This window comes from Mobula birostris, chromosome 13 (assembly GCF_030028105.1).
Source record: "Mobula birostris isolate sMobBir1 chromosome 13, sMobBir1.hap1, whole genome shotgun sequence".
Taxonomy (NCBI): Eukaryota; Metazoa; Chordata; class Chondrichthyes; order Myliobatiformes; family Myliobatidae; genus Mobula; species Mobula birostris.
In genome coordinates, this window is record NC_092382.1 from 55,496,220 (window position 1) to 55,516,415 (window position 20,196).

A 20,196-nucleotide genomic window follows, 5' to 3' on the forward strand; every position below is an offset into this window, starting at 1 on the left:
AGCCTAATTTTAAATAACTGGATTGTGTTGGCTGGAGGTGGGTCAGTTTTCCAGTAAAGTTGCCCTTCTGGTGATGTGATGCCCAAACATTGTTGGGTAGGTTTTAAGGTCAGTGTTGGAAATTGGTACAAAATCCGTGTTTGTTGCTGAAGACGGCTGAATATTGAGTTTCAAGACATTATTGATTTGCTGAGTGCTGTGAGAGCCGTGAAGATAAGGAATATTTGAGTTCATGTCTACGTTCTCATTTTATAGTCACAGAGCCAGAGTTTGCAATCTCTGACCTCCTGGCGCAGGGAGGTGAATATCAATTGTACCAACTGACAAAGTTCTACAGGGACAGACTGGAACAAGCGATTGAAGAAAAGGTTGAAAGGCTCGGTTAGATGTTGACAAAGGAGGGACATTTCAGTCGAGAAGAAAATGAGGTGAGTGTATTTCGTGTATTATCACCGAACTGCTGGTATCTGAGGGAAAAGTGATCAATATTAATCTCCTGCACATTCTAGGAATTCTACGTGACAACAGAGACTTTGATCTCTGATTGTCTCCAGCAAATCTGGTTTCAGCTGTTAAGGCGGGGAGCACTGGGAAGTGCAGAATCAACGTCACCTTTTCCTCTCACACCTGCTGTATTTATCAGTGTGTTAGAAGTGCAGTAGTTCATATCTGGACTGTTGAAAAGGCATTCAGTCCAAACTTAATTTTGCATCTTATCAGGACCGTCGGTCAAATTCACCTCAGATCATTAATTCAGTGTGAATATTAAACTGTCAGATTGTAAATTGGGCCAACTGGCTTCGCTGCGGTACTTGAGGGAGGGAAAACTGCTAACCACAGCTGGTCTGGTCTCCAGCTGAGATCCCGAAAAATGACTGGCTGAGGTCATAGTCATAAAAAGTTAGAGCACATAAACAGGCCCTTTGGCCCATCTATTCCTTGCCGGACTACTGAAACTGCCTATTCCCATTGACCTGCACCGGGCCATGACGCTTTATCATTCATCTATCTATCCAGTCTTCTCTGAACTGCTTGTACAACTTGCGCTGTAAATTCGTTCCACACTCTCGCCACCCTCTGAGTGAAGAAGTTTCCCCTCATGTGCCCCTTGAACTTTTCACCTTTCATCTTTTACTGATGACCTCTTGTTGTAGTGAGGCATAAAGTCCTAACCTGTTCAATTTTTTCTTATAACTCCGGTCCTTCAGTCCCGGCAAAATCGCTGTAAATTTTCTCGGTACTCTTTCAAACTTCTTTACATCTATCATATAAGTAGGTGATCAGAACTGCACATAATACTCACAATTAGGCCTCAGAAATGTCCTATGCACGTTCAACATCATATCTCACCTTCTGTAGTCGAGATTTTCATTAATGAAGGCTAGTGTGCCAAATACTTTCTTTCCGATTATCTACCTTTGCTGCCATTTTTAAAGAATTATGGACCTGTATTCCCAAATCGTTTTTTTTTCTACTACACTCCTCTGTGTCCTACTAGTTACTGTATAAGATCGACCCTTCCAAATTGCAACACGTCACACTTGTCTGCATTAAATTGCATCGGTCATTTTCAGCCCATTTCTCAGCTGATTTAGACACCACTGCAAGCTTTGATAGTCTTCCTCACTCTCCACTACACTAACCCACTCTGGGTGTCATCCGCAAATTTGCTGATCCAATTAACCACACTTTCATTCAAATCATTGATAACGATGACAAACAACAACAGAACCAGCACCGATCCCTGTGGCACCGCACGAGTTACAAATTCCCAGTCAGGGATTCAACAGTCTATATCCACTCTGTCTTCTTCCAAAAAGCCAATGTCAAATCCAATTTACCATTTTAAGTTGAATGCTGAACAACTGAACTTTATTGACCACCCTCCTTGGCGGTACCTTGCCAAATGTTGTGCTAAAGTCCATAGAGACAACACCCACTTCTTCGATTCATCAACTTTACCTTCCTGTAAAAACTTTAAGATTGGTTAGACATGAACTACCACGCACAAAGCTGATACCTTATGACCGCAAAAATCAATAGGTGTCCTCAAAGAGCATACATATATATATCAGACGAACGTTTTGGTAAGCTATTTTACACTATTAGCTAGCCTACCTTCATATTTCATGTTTTCTCTACTTAGGGATTTTTAGTTGCTTTATGCTGGTTAGTAAAAGCTTCCCAGGCCTCCAGCTTTCCACGATATTTTACTATATTCTATGCCCTTTCCTTTGCTGTTGTGCTGGCATTGACTTCCTCATCAGCCACGGTTGATCATCTTCCCTTTGGTATAAATTTCCATCTTTGGGATTATCTACCTCTACCTGCACCTTCCGAATCTCTCCCAGAATCTTCATCCATTTCTGCTTTGCTGTTGCCTCTGCTAGTGTCCTCTTCCAATTTATTATTGCCCAGCTCCTCTCTCATGCCTCTGTAGTTCCTTTATTCCACAATAATACGGATACAGCTACCTTTCACCTTCTCCCTCTCAAACTGCAGTGTGGGTTCTGCTGTTTTCTGATCACTGCCTCGTAAGTCTTTATTTACCTTAAGCTCCCCAATCAAATCTGGTGCAATACACAACAACGAATCCACATATGCCTTTCCTATAGTGGGCTGAAACATAAGCTTCTGTCAAAAGCCATCTCCTAGGCATTCTATAAATTCCCTCACTTGGGATTCAGCACTGACCTGATCTTGCAAAGCTTCCTATATATTGAAATTTCCCATGACTATTTTAATATTGAGCACTTTACATGCCTCTTCTCTCTCCCAATGGAATTTGTAGCCCACATCCTGGTGACTGTTCCATCAGGGTCATTTTTCCTATGCAGTTTCTTAACATCTGCATCGTTCAATCAGATGTCACCTCTTTATAAGGACTTTTTATTTTTCTATGACAACAGAGTCAACCCAACCCTTTCACCCACCTGCCTATCCTTTCGATTAAATATTTATCCTTGGATGTAAGCACCCAAATATGATCTTCTTTCAGCCACGATTCAGTGATGACCACCATCATTTTTTTTTCGCTCTCTCGCTCTCCCCTCTCTTCCTTTCTTGTTGTCACATCTTTTTGATGTAATGTTGCTCATTAGAAATATAGAAAACCTACAGCTCGATGCAGGCCCTCCGGCCGACAGGTTGTGCCGAACATGTCCCTACCTTAGAAATTACTAGCCTTACCCATAGCCCTCTATATTTCAAGCTCCATGTACCTATCCAAAAGTCTCTTAAAAGACCCTATCGTATCCGCCTTTACCACCGTTGCCGGCAGCCCATTCCACGCTCACTCATCCCTCTGAGTAAAAACCTTACCCCTGATATCTCATCTGTACCTCTCCCCAGCACCTTAAACCTGTGTCCTCCTGTGGTAACCATTTCTCCCCTGGGAAAAGCCTCTGACTATCCACACGATCAATGCCTCTCATCGTCTTATACACCTGTATCAGGTCACCTCTCATCCTCAGTCGCTCCAAGGAGAAAAGGCCGCGTTCCATCAATCTATTCTCATAAGGCATGCTCGCCAATTCAGGCTACATCCTTGCAAATTTCCTCTGCACCCTTTCTATAACTTCCACATCGTTCCTGTAGTGAGGCGACCAGAACTGAGCACAGTACTGCAAGTGGGGTCTGACCAGGGTCGTATATAGCTGCAACATTACCTCTCGGTTCCTAAAATCAATTCCAGGATTAATGAAGGCCTATAGACCGAATATCTTCTTAACCACAGCGTCAACCTGCGCAGCTGTCTTTGAGCGTCCAGTGGATTCGGACCCCCAGATCCCTCTGATCCTGCACACTGCCAAAAGTCTTACCATTAATACTATATTCTGCCATCATATTTGACCTATCAAAATTAAACACTTCACACTTACCTGGGTTGAACTCCAACTGCCACTACTCAGCCCAGTTTTGCATCCTATCAATGTCTGGCTGTAACCCCTGACAGCCCTCCACAGTATCCACAGCTCCAATCTTTCTGTCATCAGCAAACTTAATAACCCATCCCTCCACTTCCTCATCCAGGTCATTTATAAAAATCATGAAGAGTAAGGGTCCCAGAAGAGATCCCTGAGGCACTCCACTGGTCGCAGACCACCATGAAGAATATGCCCCATCTACAACCACTCTTTGCCTTCTGTGGGCAAGCCAGTTCTGGATCCACAAAGCAATGTCCTCTTGGATCCCATGCCTCCTTCCTTGCTCATTAAGCCTTGCATGGGGTACCTTATAAATGCCTTGCTGAAAGCCATACACACTACATCTACTGCTCTTCCTTCAACAATGTGTTTAGACACATCCTTCATAAATTCAATCAGGCTCGTAAGGCACGACCTGCCCTTGACAAAGCCTTGCTGACAATTCCTAAACATATTGTACCTCTTCAAATGTTCATAAATCCTCCCTCTCGGGATCTTCGCCATCAACATACCAACCATTGAAGTAAGACTCACTGGTCTGTAATTTCCTGGGCTACCTCTTCTCCCTTTCTTGAATAAAGGAACAACATCCGCAACCCTCCAATCCGCCGGAAACTCTCCCGTCCCCATTGCCGATTCAAATATCATCGCCAGAGGCTCATAAATCTCCTCCCTCTCCTCCCACAGTAGCCTACGGTACATCTCATCCGGTTCCAGCGACTTATCCAACTTGATGCTTTCCAAAAGCTCCAGAACATCCTCTTTCTTAATATCTACTTGCTCAAGCTTTTTAGTCTGCTGCAAGTCATCACGACAATCACCAAGATCTTTTTCCATCGTGAATACTGAAGTAAAGTATTCATTAAATACATCTGCTATTTCCTCCGGTTCCATACATACTTTCCTACTGTTACACTTGGTAGGTCCTATTCTTTCACGTCTTATCCTCTTGTTCTTCACATACTTGTAGAATACCTTGGGGGTTTCCTTAATCCTGCCCGCCAAAGCCTTCTCGTAGCCCCTTCTGGATCTCCTAATTTCCCTTATAAGCTCCTTCCAGGTAGCCTTATAATCTTCTAGATCCCTAACATTACTTAACTCTCTGGACCTTTTGTAAACTTTTCTTTTCTTTTTGACTAGATTTATTACAGCCTTTGTACCCTTCCATAAGTTCCCTGTCTCATTAGAACGTAACTATGCAGAACTCCACACAAATATCCCCTGAATATTTGACACATTCTTCCATACCTTTCCTTGAGAACATCTGTTCCGAATTTAAGCTACCAATTTCTTGCCTGATAGCCTCATAATTCACCTAAATCCGATTAAACGCTTTTCTAACCTATCTGTTTCTATCTCTTGTCAATGCTATTTTAAAGGAGATAAAATTATGATCACTATCTCCAAAATTCTCTCCCACTGTGAGATCTGACACCTGACCAGGTTTATTTCCCAATACCAAATTAAGTACAGCCTCTCCTCTTGTAGAGTTATCTACATATTGTGACGAGAACCTTTCCTGAATACACCTAACAAACACCACCCCATCTAAATCCCTTGTTCCAGGGAGATGCCAATCGATATTTGGGAAATTAAAATCTCCCATCACGACAACTCTGTTATTATTGCAAGTTTCCAGGATCTGTTTCCCTATCTGCTCCTCGATATCCCTGTTACTATTGGGTGGCCTATAAAAAATACCCAGTAGAGTTATTGACCCCTTCCTGGTCCTAACCTCCACCCGCTGAGACTCCGTAGACAATCCCTCCATGACGTCCACCTTTTCTGAAGCCGTGACACTATCTCTGATCAACAGTGCCACGCTCCACCTCTTTTGCCTCCTTCCCTGTCCTTTCTGAAACATCTAAAACCCGGCACTTGAAGCAACCATTCCTGTCTCTGAGCTATCCAAGTCTCTGTAATGGACACCACATCATATCCCCAAGTACTGATCCACGCTCTACGCTCATCCGCTTTGTTCATAATACTCCTTGCGTTAAAATAGACACATCTCAAACTGTCCATCTGAGCGCGTCTCTTCTCTATCACCTGCCTATCCTCCTTCACACACTGTCTTCAAGCTTTCTCTATTTGTCAGCTAAACGTTTATTCCCCAGTCTCTTCAGTTCTGTTCCCACCCCCCAACAATTCTAGTTTCAACTCTCCTCAGTAACCTTAACAACCTCTCCGCAAGGATATTAGTCCCCCTGTGATTCAAGTGCAACCCGTTCTTTTTGTGCAGGTCACACCTACCCCAAAAGATGTCCCAATGATCCAGAAATCTGAATCCTTACCATCTGCTCCAATCTCTCAGCCACGCATTTATCCTCTACCTCATTCTCTTCTTGTATTCACTGTCACGTGGCACAGGCAGCAATCCCCAGATCACTACGGTTGAGGTCCTGCTTCTCAACTTCCTTCCTAACTCTTTATAATCTGTTTTCAGGACCTCTTCCCTTTTCCTACCTATGCCATTGGTACCAATATGTACCACGGCTTCTGGCTGTTCGCCCTCCCACTGCAGGATATCTTGGACGCGATCTGAAACATCCAGGACACTGGCACCTAGGGGGCAGACTACCATCCCAGTTTGTTTCCTGAGTCCAGAGAATCGCCTGTCTGACCCCCAAACTATAGAGTTCCCTATCACTACTGCCTTCCTTTTCCTTTCCCTACCCTGCTGAGCCACTGGGCCAGACTCTGTGCCAGAGGCACGGCCACTGTTGCTTCTCCCAGGTAGGCTGTTCTCAAACAGGAGAACTTATTATCAGGGGGTACAGACACAGGGGTACTATCTGGTACCTGACTCTTTCCCTTCCTTCGCCTGACTGTGCCCCACTTCCCTGTCCCCCGTGTGAACACCTGCCTATAACTCCGTTCTATCACCTCCTCGCTTTCCCTGACCAGACGAAGATCATCGAGCTGCATCTCCAGTTCCCTAACTCGGTCCCTTAGGAGCTGCAGCTCGACACACCGGGTGCAGATATGGCCGTCCGGGAGGCTGGGAGACACCAGAACCTCCCACATATGTCCCCTTCCCGCAATTAACCAAGTAGACCTACCTCTGTTCGTTACCTCCTCAGCCCGTTTGAGCCAAAGCACTATCACTCTGCCACCTCTCACTCCGCTGTCCGCTGGATATGGCGGTCTTCTTTTTAATTTTTTTTTTCACTCTACGTGCTGACGTCAGGCGCCTGCGCAGTCTTGCCACTCTTTTACTCCGAGTAGTAAAACTGCCTCGCTCCGGAAATCCTTAGCCTTTCACCCTTAGCCTTCTTGCTCCCAATTGATGGAGAAGTAAATTAATCACGTTGAATATACTGTAGGGTATCACTAAATCCTTATTCGTTCACAATTTTGATGAAGAATTTCCTTCAGTTACTGTTTCTCTGTTAATGGCTGAACCCGGGGAGTATGAGGCAGCGGCCCAGTAAGTGCATCTGTTCAGAAGCTACTGGGGCCATGAACAGATATTTTCCTGCACATTCTCCATGTCTGTCTGTTTGCTCTACAATAAATTCACTGTTTTTTTCTTTTATAGAAAGTCACTGAACTGACAGAGAAGGGACACCGCACAGAGAGTTCCAGACTATTCCTCAGTCTGGTGATGGGCAAAGGCTCCCAGGCCCGGCGGGCGATGTGGGAATCCTTTGTGACCTGGAGGACTGAGTTACCAAAGTTGGACAGAATACTGAGGGAAATACAGGAACTCGGTACGTAAAAAACACTCACTGAACACAAATGCACATTGAAATAAATTGTTCTAATTATTTTAGCTCTGTTTTCATGGACTTTTGTTTTATTTAAACAGGTCATGACAGAGAGAAGTACATGAACATTGCCCAAGGGTTATCTGAGTTACCCACTCAATTGATAGGTGAGTGCTGAATGCACAGTTCAAACTACATCTCAAATGTCAGGCTGTGACTTGACAGAATCTCGGAATTAAAATTCACCATTAATCTTTCGGTGATCTCTGCAATTCCAGTAACAATTCAGAGAATCTCTCGCTGCAGCCTGAATATTCTAAAATGTATTTTTTCTATTAATCCAGCTGTTGGTTCTGCAGAAGTCTTCACTCCAGGTCCAAATGCTCTGGGAATGCCCACACAACCCAAGGAGTCTCCTGATACTCTGTATCGTGCAGTGCAGGCGACTTCTCTATTTTCAGACCTTTCAGATACCGAAGCATCTTCTCCTTCGCAATGGCACTAGAAACTCAAATCTGTCCGGTGATGCTCTTTACATTTTGTAATACTCTCGCGACTTCCACATTTTTTTTTCCCTGACATTTTCCTTTTCACCCGTTACTGCATCTACAACATCATTTTTCAGCGGTCCGGTATCGACCCTCTCAATTGCTTTTACTCTTTATATATCTGGAACAGAAGGAAAAAAAAACGCTTCAGTATCCTCTTTCTATATTATTCTTGCATTTCCTGCATAGTCACGTGTGTCTAGGAGCATCTATGACATCGTTGCCTCCGACATGACCTAGACGGTAAATTTCAGGCACTACCCTGTGGAAAAAAAAACAAACAAACTACCCATAAGTGCTGTAAATGCACCCCATCTCATCTTAACCAAATTCCCTCTGGTACAAGACATGGGTCCTGTGTGGAAAAAACAAACAAACAAACAAACAAAATACAGGCTGTCTACCCAATCCTTTATCTCTCAAACTTTTACACCTCTGTCCGATCTCTGTTCTAACGCTAGAGTAAACAAACTAGGTTTATCAAACCTCTACTTGTCTCACATGCCACGGAATCCAGGCAACATCCTGATGAACCTGTTCAGCAGTTCCTCTCTACACCATTACCCTGCCTTCTTCCAGCAAACGGTGATGCTCTTCCTAATCAGGAACGTATTAACCTCCATTTTCATTATACCCAACGACTTGTCCTCCTCAGCCGTCTCTGAAAATAATTTCACAGATTCACCATACGTCAGCGAAAGAAATTTCTCCCAATGTGTGGGTCCCCGCCAGCCAGGACAATTCACCACGGTTCCCAAACATGTTAATTTTCTGTATATGCCTCTCGTGTTGGGCGTTGTCAAACATCCTGCTGATATCCAAGTAGACAATATCCATGTGTAACTTCATCCATCACTTTTGTCACCTCCTGGAAGATCTCAATCAAGTTAGCAAAACTCGACTTCCCCCAGCCAAAGCCTTGCTCTTGAACCGTAACCCACCTCAAACATTCTTTCTTTCATTCTCCTGTGGAGCAGTAGATAAAAAAGGCAGAATGTTTGTAAGACCAGCCTCAAGGGCAGCTTTAATTCTGCATTTATAAGGCTGCTGAATGGTCACCTACTATGTTATTATTCGCTCTTAATAATAATATGACAATTTTATATATAAAATTGTAACACTGTGTATCTCGTAACTAATAACCACTCACTTAGATAACCGCAATATACTTACAGAAGAGCAGAAAGATACTGTTTGGGTATGAACGGATTTAAGGAACAACTGATAATAGATTGTGTAATTCTATATCAAGCACTGGGGAACGCAGTGCTCTTTCAGCGTTATATTGTCTATTAAAAATCATTTGATTTTCTCCCTTGCATGGTTAAGAGAAATTCGTAATATCTATGAAATGCATCGAATACTTGTGAAATTTCCACAAGATTTGATAAAGCATTTGTGTACAATAATTGCCCTATTAACAACCACAGCGGAACAACCACCGTTATCAAAATAAATGTGGGGATTTTCTAGAGCGACTCACTAAGCTCACTATGGTTTTATCTAGCTTTAAACCCGCTCTCTATTTTTTCAGAAAAACAAATCAAAAAAAAACAAACAAACATGCGAGTTATACCTTGAGACAGCTATACAGGGATGATTTGAAATTACTTGCTCTTGCATGAATAAATCTAAAACAAATAATGCAAATAATGGAAGTAATTTCCAAAGAGTTGCACATGAAACTTAGACCAGAAAAGTACAGAACATTGAACATAAAGAAAGGTGCAGTAGAGTTAGTAGAATATAAAGCAGAGCATGAGGTTACAATACAACCGATAGGTGAATATGAAACATATAAGAAAATGGATGAGTGTGTGATAAAGGAAAATCTTCCAACAAAAGTTAATTCAAGGTTGAAGAAAATCTGAATTAACCTCAAACCTAAAGAAATAGTAAATTTACATCAAGGTGTAAGAATATCTGCCAAACAGAGCTGAGAAGTAAAAATAGAATAGACACTGAACACTCACTATGTACATATTGACGTACACTTTTTGGTGTAGTATCTTGGTCTGAAACGGATCTGAAAGATTTGTAAAGAAAAATGAGAACTCAAATTAAAAAAAAAAATAGAAAGCACTATGTTTACTCGAGCACACTTAGATTAACATGGACTAGGACAGTATGAGGAAGAGGAACAGCAGATATAAAAATGTACAGAACAGTCAGATAAACTTCTCAGAATCAGGTTTAATATCACCAGCATATATTATGAAATTAGTTGCAATGCGGCAGCACCACAATGCAATAAACATAATAGAGACCAAAAAAAAAAGAATTATAGTAAAGTGTGTGTGGTGCCTATCTCTATGTGTATGTGTATGGATGGCTGGTTCTTTACTTGTGAAGAGTAAGAGGTAACAAGATGGCACATCATTAAAATTAGTTCAACAATGTCCTGCGGCCTCTGTCACAAGCCGGCTGCTGACATTCGTTGACTTCGATATTTTCCTGCTGCTTAAAATGGTCTTTGTATCTCTTGCCAAGAGAGAGTTCTCCGTAGAGTACTGATTTCAGTAACCTGGAGTTGTCCCTGCCCGACACTTGTTGAATGCCTTGGGATTTTCCTTAATCCTTTCCACCAAGGCCTTCTCATGGCCCCTTGTGGCAGTCCTAATTTCATTTGTAAACTCCTTCCTGCAAGCCTTGTAATCTTCTAGATTCCTATCATTTCCTAGATTTTTTTTTGATCCTTTCGTAGGCTCGTCTTTTCTTCTTGACTAGATTTACAACAGCCTTTGTATACCTTGTACATCTTGTACCTTATCATCTTTTTCATGTTTCATTGGAACATACCTACTCAGAACTCCACGCAAGTATCCCCTGAACATTTGCCACATTTCTTCCGTACGTTTTCCTGACAACATCTGTTTCCAGTTTATGCTTCCAAGTTCCTGCCTGATAGCCCCGTATTTCCTCTTATTCCATTTAAACGTTTCCTTAACTTGTCTGTTTCTATCGCTCTCCAATACTATGGTGCAGAAGATAGAATTCTGCTCACTGGGAGATCTGACACCTGACCAGGTTCACGTCCCAATACCAGATCAAGTACAGCCTCTCCTCTTGTAGTCTGATCTACGTATTGTGTCAAGAAACCTTCCTGAACACACCTACCAAACTCTACACCATCTAAACCCCTCACTCTAAGGAGATGCCAATCAATATTTGAGAAATTAAAATCTCTCACCACAACAACCCTGTCACTATTACTCCTTTCCAGAATCTGTCTCCCTCTCTGCTCCTTGATGTTCCTGTTACTATTGGGTTGTCTATATATATATATATATATATATATATAAACACAGCCGGTAGAGTTGTTGACCCCTTCCTATTCTTAAGTTACACTCACAAAGACTCGGTAGACAACCTCTCCATGACTTCCTCCTTTTCTGTAGCCATGACACTATCCTTTATCAACAGCGCCACCTCCCCCGCCCCCTCCCCCCCCCACTCCATGACCTTTCAGAAACATCTAAAGCCTGGCACTTTAAGTAGTCATTCCTACCCCTACACCATCCAAGTCTCTGTAATGGCCACAACATCAAAACTCCAAGTGCTGATCCACGCTCTAAGCACATTCGCTTTATTCATGATACTCCTCGCATTAAAATAGACAGATCTCAATCCATAGGACTGAGCGCGTCCCTTCCCTATCACCTGCCTATCCTCCCTTTCGCACTGTCTCCAAGCTTTCTCTATTTGTGAGCCAGCCTCCCTTTCCTCCCTCACTTCAGTTCGGTTCCCACCCCCGCCCCCCAGCAACATTCACAAAAATCTTGCTTAAACTACAACTGATGAAAGACACCATACCTTACCATAAATACAAGCCTGCTCCACTTTTAGTATTAGAGTCCTACACATCCAACTATGGCCAATCCACTGTTACAGGTAGGAGAATACACAATAACTCTCTGGCTGTAATTTTACAGAATAAACAAGCAAAAACAACGTTTTAAAATAGCTATAGCCATTCCAAACACACATAACTGACAGAGATCAATTCATGAAAAACATCAGAAATATGCCGAATTTAAGGGAAATTGAAAGAATGTGGAACGTGAACAAAATGTACATTGTCCCGATAGTAATATCCCCAACTGGTCTCATCCCAAAACCACTGTACATTCGTACAATTAGCTCCACCCATGTAAATCTTCCGAAAGTCACAATAGTATACACCACGACAGGAGTCTGAAGTTGCCTATCAATTGAGAAATGTTTGTGCTTGGATATGACCGTACCTCAGGATTTAACAGTTTGAACTGTGAAAGGATAGAAATAATAAGTTCTTTATAAAGCACCTAATTCGGACGATGTTGTTCAATCTGGGATACAGTGGAAATTAGAAAATAAAAGATAAAATAATGGCATTGTTAAGAAAGGTTCAATTAATAAACAAAAGTTTTGCGCGTGTGTTTAAAAGTAACAACTGGAGTCTGCATCCCTTACAGTCTCAGTGTCCCTAGTTATAACTGTGTCGAAGACTTTTCACCAGTACTGTAGTGTTAGGTGCTGAACTCCACAGTTTAGGGCAACAGTTCAAAAAAAAACCTGACCTGCCAATGATTTCGGCAACTGCAACACTGTTTCCCTCTAATATGCTGTTCTCTTTTACCTTGTACGACCTCATTGTACCGATGTGATTAAATTATCCGTTTGGATCGCATGCAGAAAGGTTTTCCATTGTACCGCGGTACGCGTGACAATAATAAACCAATTTACCGATTTATCGTTGTCAATAATACAGAGCCCCTTGGTTGCTAAGATTTTATACTGGCGTTGGTCGTGGGGATACGTTGGTGGAAGCATCTCTTCCGACAGGAGAAGGGCACAGGCGAGTGATTGGCGACTTAAAACCGGTCGCTTCGGGCAGATGGGACTCGACTCGTCGGCCATGACCGGCCGCTCATCCAAAGGAAGGAAAATTCTGATCTCAACCCTCCGCTGCTTTGCAACTTTACCCTCATTGGGAAGACTTTGGGAGTAAACCCTGTCACGTACACAGTGATGGGTTAAAGAGCCAGCAGAAATACAAAACACTTTGGAGTCCAGTATTGCTATTAACCAATAATATTTGTTAGTAACTACGCAATACAGTAATATAAATGCAGATAAATCAAACAGGTTTGCAATGATTATATACATGTGGAAATATAAGAAAACCATGCTTCTTTAAGTCTAGGGGTAAATAGATAGTCTTACGATAATGAGTAAAATTCAGTTCAGTTCGTGGTAGTGAGTTGAGTAGTGCTGGAGAGAGAGAGAGGGAGAGATTTGAATCTTCAGGTGAGCTGACGCCGTCGATCTTCCCGTTGTCCTCCGAAATCCTTTAAAAGTCACCGACTGTGACAACAACAAAGGGGACCGCTGTTCTGCGGTGGAGCTATCAACCCATGCGAGGGTTGGACACACAAATAACTCCCCTCTGGTCACACCTTCTCTGCACTACGAGAACCACTCATCGATCCGCCTGATCAATACCCCAAAACCCACTTTTTCGGTGGGCACAACAAAGCTCATTGTGTCCAAAATCATGTGTTTCAGGCCTATCATCTGACCTTCTATTTATCTCACCGTACTGAGTACCAACTGTCTCTCAAATAACTCCTCCCTTCTCTCGTCAAACAGGCAGTGTCCTTGGAGAAAGTATAAATTACCTGTGAGCAGTCTTCATCTCCCTCTCCCTCTCCCTCTCTCTCTCTCTCTCTCTCTCCCTCCCTCTCTCTTGTAAACAAGGTGTTTAAGGTGTTTGTGTTAAATAACTCTCTCTGTCTTTTTTCAAAAGCACAGTTCGTAGGGGTAATCGAGCACAGTTTATAAGGGTAATTCAGGACCCCGTCACAACCCAATGGGAAAAGCCTGGAGCTGGAGCAACGCAGACTGGCAACGCCAGCGCTTCTGGTTCCAAACCGTATCGGTCTCTGCCGTTCCTTTGGGTTCATCAGATGCATGGAGAGATGGAGTTAGCTACATGGGCAGCAGTTTTCTCTCCATATCGTAGTGTCCTGGCTTGCGTATCTAGTCAGCGGGACCCAGCATCCATGGTCAACTCTGACAGACAGAAGACCCATAATACAGCGCCCCACACCCGCACTGCCAGACTGATCAGTAGCATTTGCCAAGACTGCACCCCCTCTCCCAGAAACATGACTTAAATCACTCAGACGCTTGTGGTCTCTCTCACTCACAGAGATACCGTCTTTCACCGCTCCTCCATCTCTAAAACTGAAAACTACCCATTTTCGTTCTTATCATTCCAATGCGTTATCGATACAAAACTTCACGCATATTCCCCTCCTATTTTCATACAAGAGCAGTGGACACCCGTAACTACCCAGCGTGCAGATTTGCCAAAATGCACAGTGTCCTGCTCTCCATATTTCCACACCAGATGAATATTAACAACGCCTGTTAATGATACAAGTAGTGTTCTAAATATAATGAAATGTTGTTTTGATGGAAGTGCAGTCAGGATTGCAATAGTATACCAGGGGAATGCTCACCTTCACAAGTAATCAGTACCAGATTATGAGGATTGGACATTTTCTGGGACATTCATCGCTGTAAATTCAGGTGCCTCTGAACAAAATGTTACTTTCTGTCCTAATATCCAGGGAGTCTTGAATTAATTCATGTAATCTTAAACACTGAATGTTGAAATGCAGTTATACAGTTCCTTGTCAGATGAGCCATTTAACATTTTGACAATGTTCTCTGTTCCCATGGAAGATGTTCAGCAGAAACACAAGGAGACTCTGCGGATACAAACTGAAACACTGAGAGTGAACACGATCCTGATGACGGAGAAGGTGAAGGTTTTCCAGCTGGTTGATCGATACGCTGAGCTCACGGTCATTTCTACTCTTCGAGATCGGAGACTGGTGGAGCATGAGCTGCTAGCAAGAGGCAGAGACCACGAGCAGTGGAGAGAGAAACATCTCCGCGGAGAGCTGGAGAAAATCCGAATTGATCATCTGTTTCAGAGCAGTTACTCATATAGTTCCTGGGAAAGAATGAAAAGGTTCTTCACACGATCATCTTCGGGAAGTTCGGCTGTCGTGGCCGGAGTCCCGGGGATCGGGAAAACAACAATGGTACAAAAGTTTGTTTATGACTGGGCCACGGGGAAAATATACCAACAATTCCAGTTTGTCTTCAGTTTCAAATTCCGGGATTTAAACACTATTAACTGTAGAATAAACCTGAGGGAACTGATTCTGGATCAATATCCTTACTTTGGGAATTTCCTGAGAGAGGTCTGGAAGAACCCAGAGGGATTGTTGTTTATATTCGATGGTTTGGATGAATTCAAGCACAGAATCGATTTTGCTGACGGTCGGAGAGACACAGAACTAAAGCACCAGTGCCCAGATCCCGAGTGGTGGTGTGAAGTGTCTGACATAGTGTACAGTTTAATCCAGCACAAGCTGCTCTCAGGGTGTTCAGTGCTGGTGACCACCCGACCCACTGCCTTAGATTTATTGGAAAAGGCGGAGATCAGTGTCTGTGCTGAAATCCTGGGATTTGTTGGTGAGGAACGGAAGGATTATTTCTATAGGCATTTTGAAGATCAGACGGTGGCAGCAGCTGTTTTCAAACACGTGAAGGAGAACGAGATCCTGTACACCATGAGCTACAACCCCTCCTACTGCTGGATCCTCGCTCTGGCACTGGGCCCCTTCTTCACACAAAGAGACAGGGACCCCCAGCGAGTTCCCAAAACTATAACCCAATTATATTCCTACTATACTTACAACATCTTAAAAAACCACGGCCGTGATATTGAGAATCTCCGTGATGTGTTACTCAGGGTTGGTCAGATGGCCTTCACAGGGCTGTCCCAGAAAAAGATCGTCTTTACAGATGGCGATTTGATCAGCTACAATCTGCAGCCTTCGCAGTTCCTGTCCGGGTTCCTGATGGAGCTTTTGGAGAGAGAGAATTCTGCCCGGTGTGTGGTGTACACATTCCCACACCTCACCATCCAAGAGTTTGTAGCTGCAGTCGCACAATTCCTGACTATACATCCCAGGAAAATCCGGAACTTCCTCACTGAGGCCCACAACACGACAGATGGGCGATTTGAAGTATTTCTCCGTTTTGTTGCTGGTCTCTCCTCCCCAATGACAGCTCGGGGCCTGGAGGAGTTTCTGGGTCCATTTGCTAATGAAAGAACCTGCCGGGTGATTGACTGGGTGAAGGAGGAGATTGAACGTCAGATTAGAAACACAGAGACTGAAATTGGTAAAAAGAGCCTCCTGAACACATTGCACTACCTGTTTGAGTCTCAGAATCGTGGACTGGCTCGGACTGCACTGGGATCTGTGGAGACACTTTCATTCCGCGGGATGACGTTGACCCCAATTGACTGCGCGGTCCTGTCTCATGCTATCGGACTCTGTGATACAATAAAACAGCTCAAACTGGAGTACTGCCATATTCAGTGTGAAGGAATCCAGCGGCTGGGACCCGGGCTACACAAGTGCCAAGATTTGAGGTATTTTTTTTTTGTTGTTTTTTTTAACTTTTACTCTGAACAGCGAAACTGTTCCATTGTCTTGTTTCAATGTAAGGGAATTTGTGTAAAACTCTGGTAAATCAGATTGTGAAGAATTGTGAAAAATGCTCAGGAGATTGGTCGGTATTCCTCAAGGACGAGAGGGTTCTGGGATTCCTTGTAAAGGGACGTTGGAGACGTCATCAGATCAGTGAACAATGGCCACTGGTTTAATAGCAGTGAATCACAGGAATGGTCGTGATTCTCGCTGCCTGTGGCACGTCCATTGACAATGTTCCTTCTCACTGTCTCTAACACCCAGACCGACACTGACTGCAGCAGGTGGGTCAGAGATTCACACCCCCTTACCGGTGAGGGACAAGAGACCGTCAGCAGACTGTCCGAGTCAGTGGGAGAGCATTTCTTCTGTGAGATTCCCTCTCCCTTCCCTTCGCTGTGCCTTGCGATTTCCATCAGTCCACCTGTGTGACTGTGCTCACTACCAGATACCCACACCTCATGGGCGCATCTCTTTTCTCCGGTTTGTGGGCCTCTAATTAGACACACCCGTCCGTGCAATCTATTTCTGCCTCCTGGTCTTGTGGGTTCACCTTTTCCATTGGCTATCCTCATCATGGATCTCTCTTCCTCCTGATTGCATCTCTTCACCTTATTCTACTTCCTCCTATGGAATCTCTTTCCATTCCCCTACATCCTTTGGGACCTCCCTTCCACATACACCTTCGTACTGTGGGATCTCCCTTCCACATCCCCTTTCCTCTTGTCTGATCTCTCTTCCCCATCCCCCTGTCTCCTGTTGGATCTCTCTTCCTCATCCCACTCCCCGCTTTGAGGATCCCTTCCACCATTTCAATCGACATTTTCTCCTTCCTGCCGAACTTTCTCCCGCCCTTCTGACCCTCTCAAGTCACCAACACTTTTCTAACCATCGTGGAATGAGACAGAATTTGGTGATTTTTCTGTGTCACACCTATGGACTACATTACTGACGTTCGGTGAATACTCTGGAGCAGGGCAGTGAGGGACCTTGATAGTGATGGGAACTCCGACCAGTGATTTACTGAAGGGTTTAATGTTTCCTGAAATATCCGAGTGAAAGAAATTTCATGAGACCCACGATTTGAATCGCATTGTTCATCAATTTGTCTGTTTGCGTTTAGACTTGGGGATAATAAACTGGGAGATTCAGGAGTGCAAGTGGTGGCTGCGGCTCTCAGAAACCAGGAGTGTAAAGTACTGACACTGTGGTAAGTACCAGGCTGTGGGAGATTGTCTTTACAGTCACTGGGTGTCTGACACTGAACAATAATGTGATCATTAATTGTGCTACTGATAAACACTGGGGATTTTTATCTCCTGTTTCTATATCCTTCGCCCCACTCTCTCACATCTCCAGGCTGGACTACGTTGGTCTCACAGATTCTGGTGCCGAACATCTCGCCTCCGCTCTCAGTACAAACCAATCACTGGTGGAGCTGAACCTGAGTGGTAATGAACTGGGAGATTCTGGAGTGAAACTGGTGTCCGTGGCTCTGAGGAACCCGGAGTGTGAAATACAGAAACTGTGGTTAGTACCAGACTGAGAGATTGTGTTTACAGTCATTGGGTGTCTGAGACCAAATATTAATGTGATCAGTAATTGTATTACTGATAAACTCTGGGGATTTGTACCGTCTCCTGTCTCTCTGCGTCCTTTACTCTTACTCTTTCTCTCGTTCATCTCCAGGCTCTACAGTGTCGGGCTCACAGATTCTGGTGCCGAGGATCTCGCGTCCGATCTCAGTACAAAACGATCAATGGAGGTGCTGAGCTTGGCATCAAACTCGCTCACAGACCTATTTTTCCCCGCTCTCCGTCGCCTCGTACTGAACCTCCCGCATCTGGAATGGATCCGGTGAGTGTTTGTGTTAATGTTCAATGTGATAAAATATCAGCGGACTCACGGGTTTTCTGGTGATATTTATCTGTGTGTGTTGTTGAAAATTAACCCTAGTTCCCTGTTACTACACTATAGTGTAATCCATTTATTTCAGTTTTTTCCTCCATCTGTTTCAGCCTAGCGGGGAATCAGTTTAGTGAGACAGGGAAGATGGAACTGGAGTCTCTGACGGAACTCCGACCCGGACTGAAAGTGGAGCTGTGAACGTCTGCATGTGTGAACATCCCCGCCCGCGGGATAGGGGTATTTTGACCGATTTCCTTCCCTCCTTCAATGCGCGCCCTGCTCTTTAATTTCCAACGGATCTAATGGACCCTGGTCCTGGGCGAGCCCTCTGTGTCGTCAGAGTTGGCCCCGCAGTGACGTATTCCGCCTTACGTCAAGTGTCGCTGCCTTCCAGCGTTCGTCCGTGTTGAGAGCTCCTCCAAGTGTGACCCCGGGAAATTACACAGACAGGAAGACTCCGTGGGTGGGGCTCAGTTCCCAGGGTGGGGTTATCCCGGGAGAGGATGCTTTTGTTCACTTTGAGTTGAGGACGGTGCATTCGGCAGTCTGGCCGATATAATGATGTTAAATTGACAAATCCCTCGGCAGTGACACTGGTCTGCAGCGATCTCGGACACTACCCTGAGGTGTGATTTTATAAACATAGGCTCTACGATGCAGAGTGTCGCTGAGAAACGGGACTGATTATTCAACCTGTCACTCGTTGTCGGCGGTCAGGTAATTGTGTGTGACTGTGGTAGAGGTTGCAGCCCCTGTATGAGTATCTGGCGATGCTGCTGCTCAGGTTCGGGCTGCATTTCAACACCGCGCTTCTCATATACGGGCACCCGATACAGAACAGGGCGGGTCGCAAGGAGGATCTCCTGGTGGGATTGTTCCTGGGCCGGGCCAAAATGGTTATTCACGGATCCAGACGGCGGTACGTGGAGGGCTGTGCCCGTCCGAATGGTTGTCCCCCTTCCGAGGATGCGCTCGTGCCCAGCTGTCCTCGGAGAGGGAGCATGCGTCGCAATGGGTACATTAGGGGATTTCCGGGAGCGCTGGGCCCCACAGGGAATCGACTGTTTAATAGACGCTAGTAACCATTTTTTTTTAAACTGAGTGTACTCACAGTATTGTAAAATATGAGTGGTTGTACCGTGTGTATTTGTTGTGCAAATAAACTTTTATAGTTTTGTAAATAAAACGGTGAGCAGTTTACTAATTCCCGAATGCCACGCACTGTTTAATTTACATTTGTCATGATGAACTGTATAGACCGCTGTAACGCCTCGTCCACGCAGACAAAATCGAATGAAGAGATGAGAAGCACCGATAAAATATCTGGCGCGAGTCCACAGATGTCCCGAAGAGGGAGGAATGCGAGTGGAACACCGACATTAAACACGTGGTGAAGCACTATCACGTCGCACACTCCCAGCGTCAGATACGGACTGAAGCTCCCTCCGTACCGTCCCCTCACACATTACCAGGGTCAGACACAGCGAATCCCCTACACACCGTCCAATCAAAAAAAAAAAAAAAATCTCGGGTCAGACACAGTGTT

At 44.3% G+C, this 20,196-nt stretch overlaps 1 protein-coding gene across 1 annotated transcript in view; it reads left to right on the forward strand.

Annotated features, from left to right (window-relative positions):
* Positions 1-19,836, forward strand: part of LOC140206850 (NACHT, LRR and PYD domains-containing protein 3-like) — a 29,648-nt gene extending 9,812 nt beyond the window's left edge. Inside the window, 7 exon segments of the mRNA XM_072275098.1 lie at positions 256-428; positions 7,468-7,639; positions 7,738-7,803; positions 14,917-16,684; positions 17,866-17,952; positions 18,102-18,599; positions 18,761-19,836. Coding sequence (XP_072131199.1) covers positions 256-428; positions 7,468-7,639; positions 7,738-7,803; positions 14,917-16,684; positions 17,866-17,952; positions 18,102-18,599; positions 18,761-18,848 — 2,852 coding nt within the window. The 3' untranslated portion in view covers positions 18,849-19,836.
* Positions 19,837-20,196: the final 360 nt, after the last annotated feature.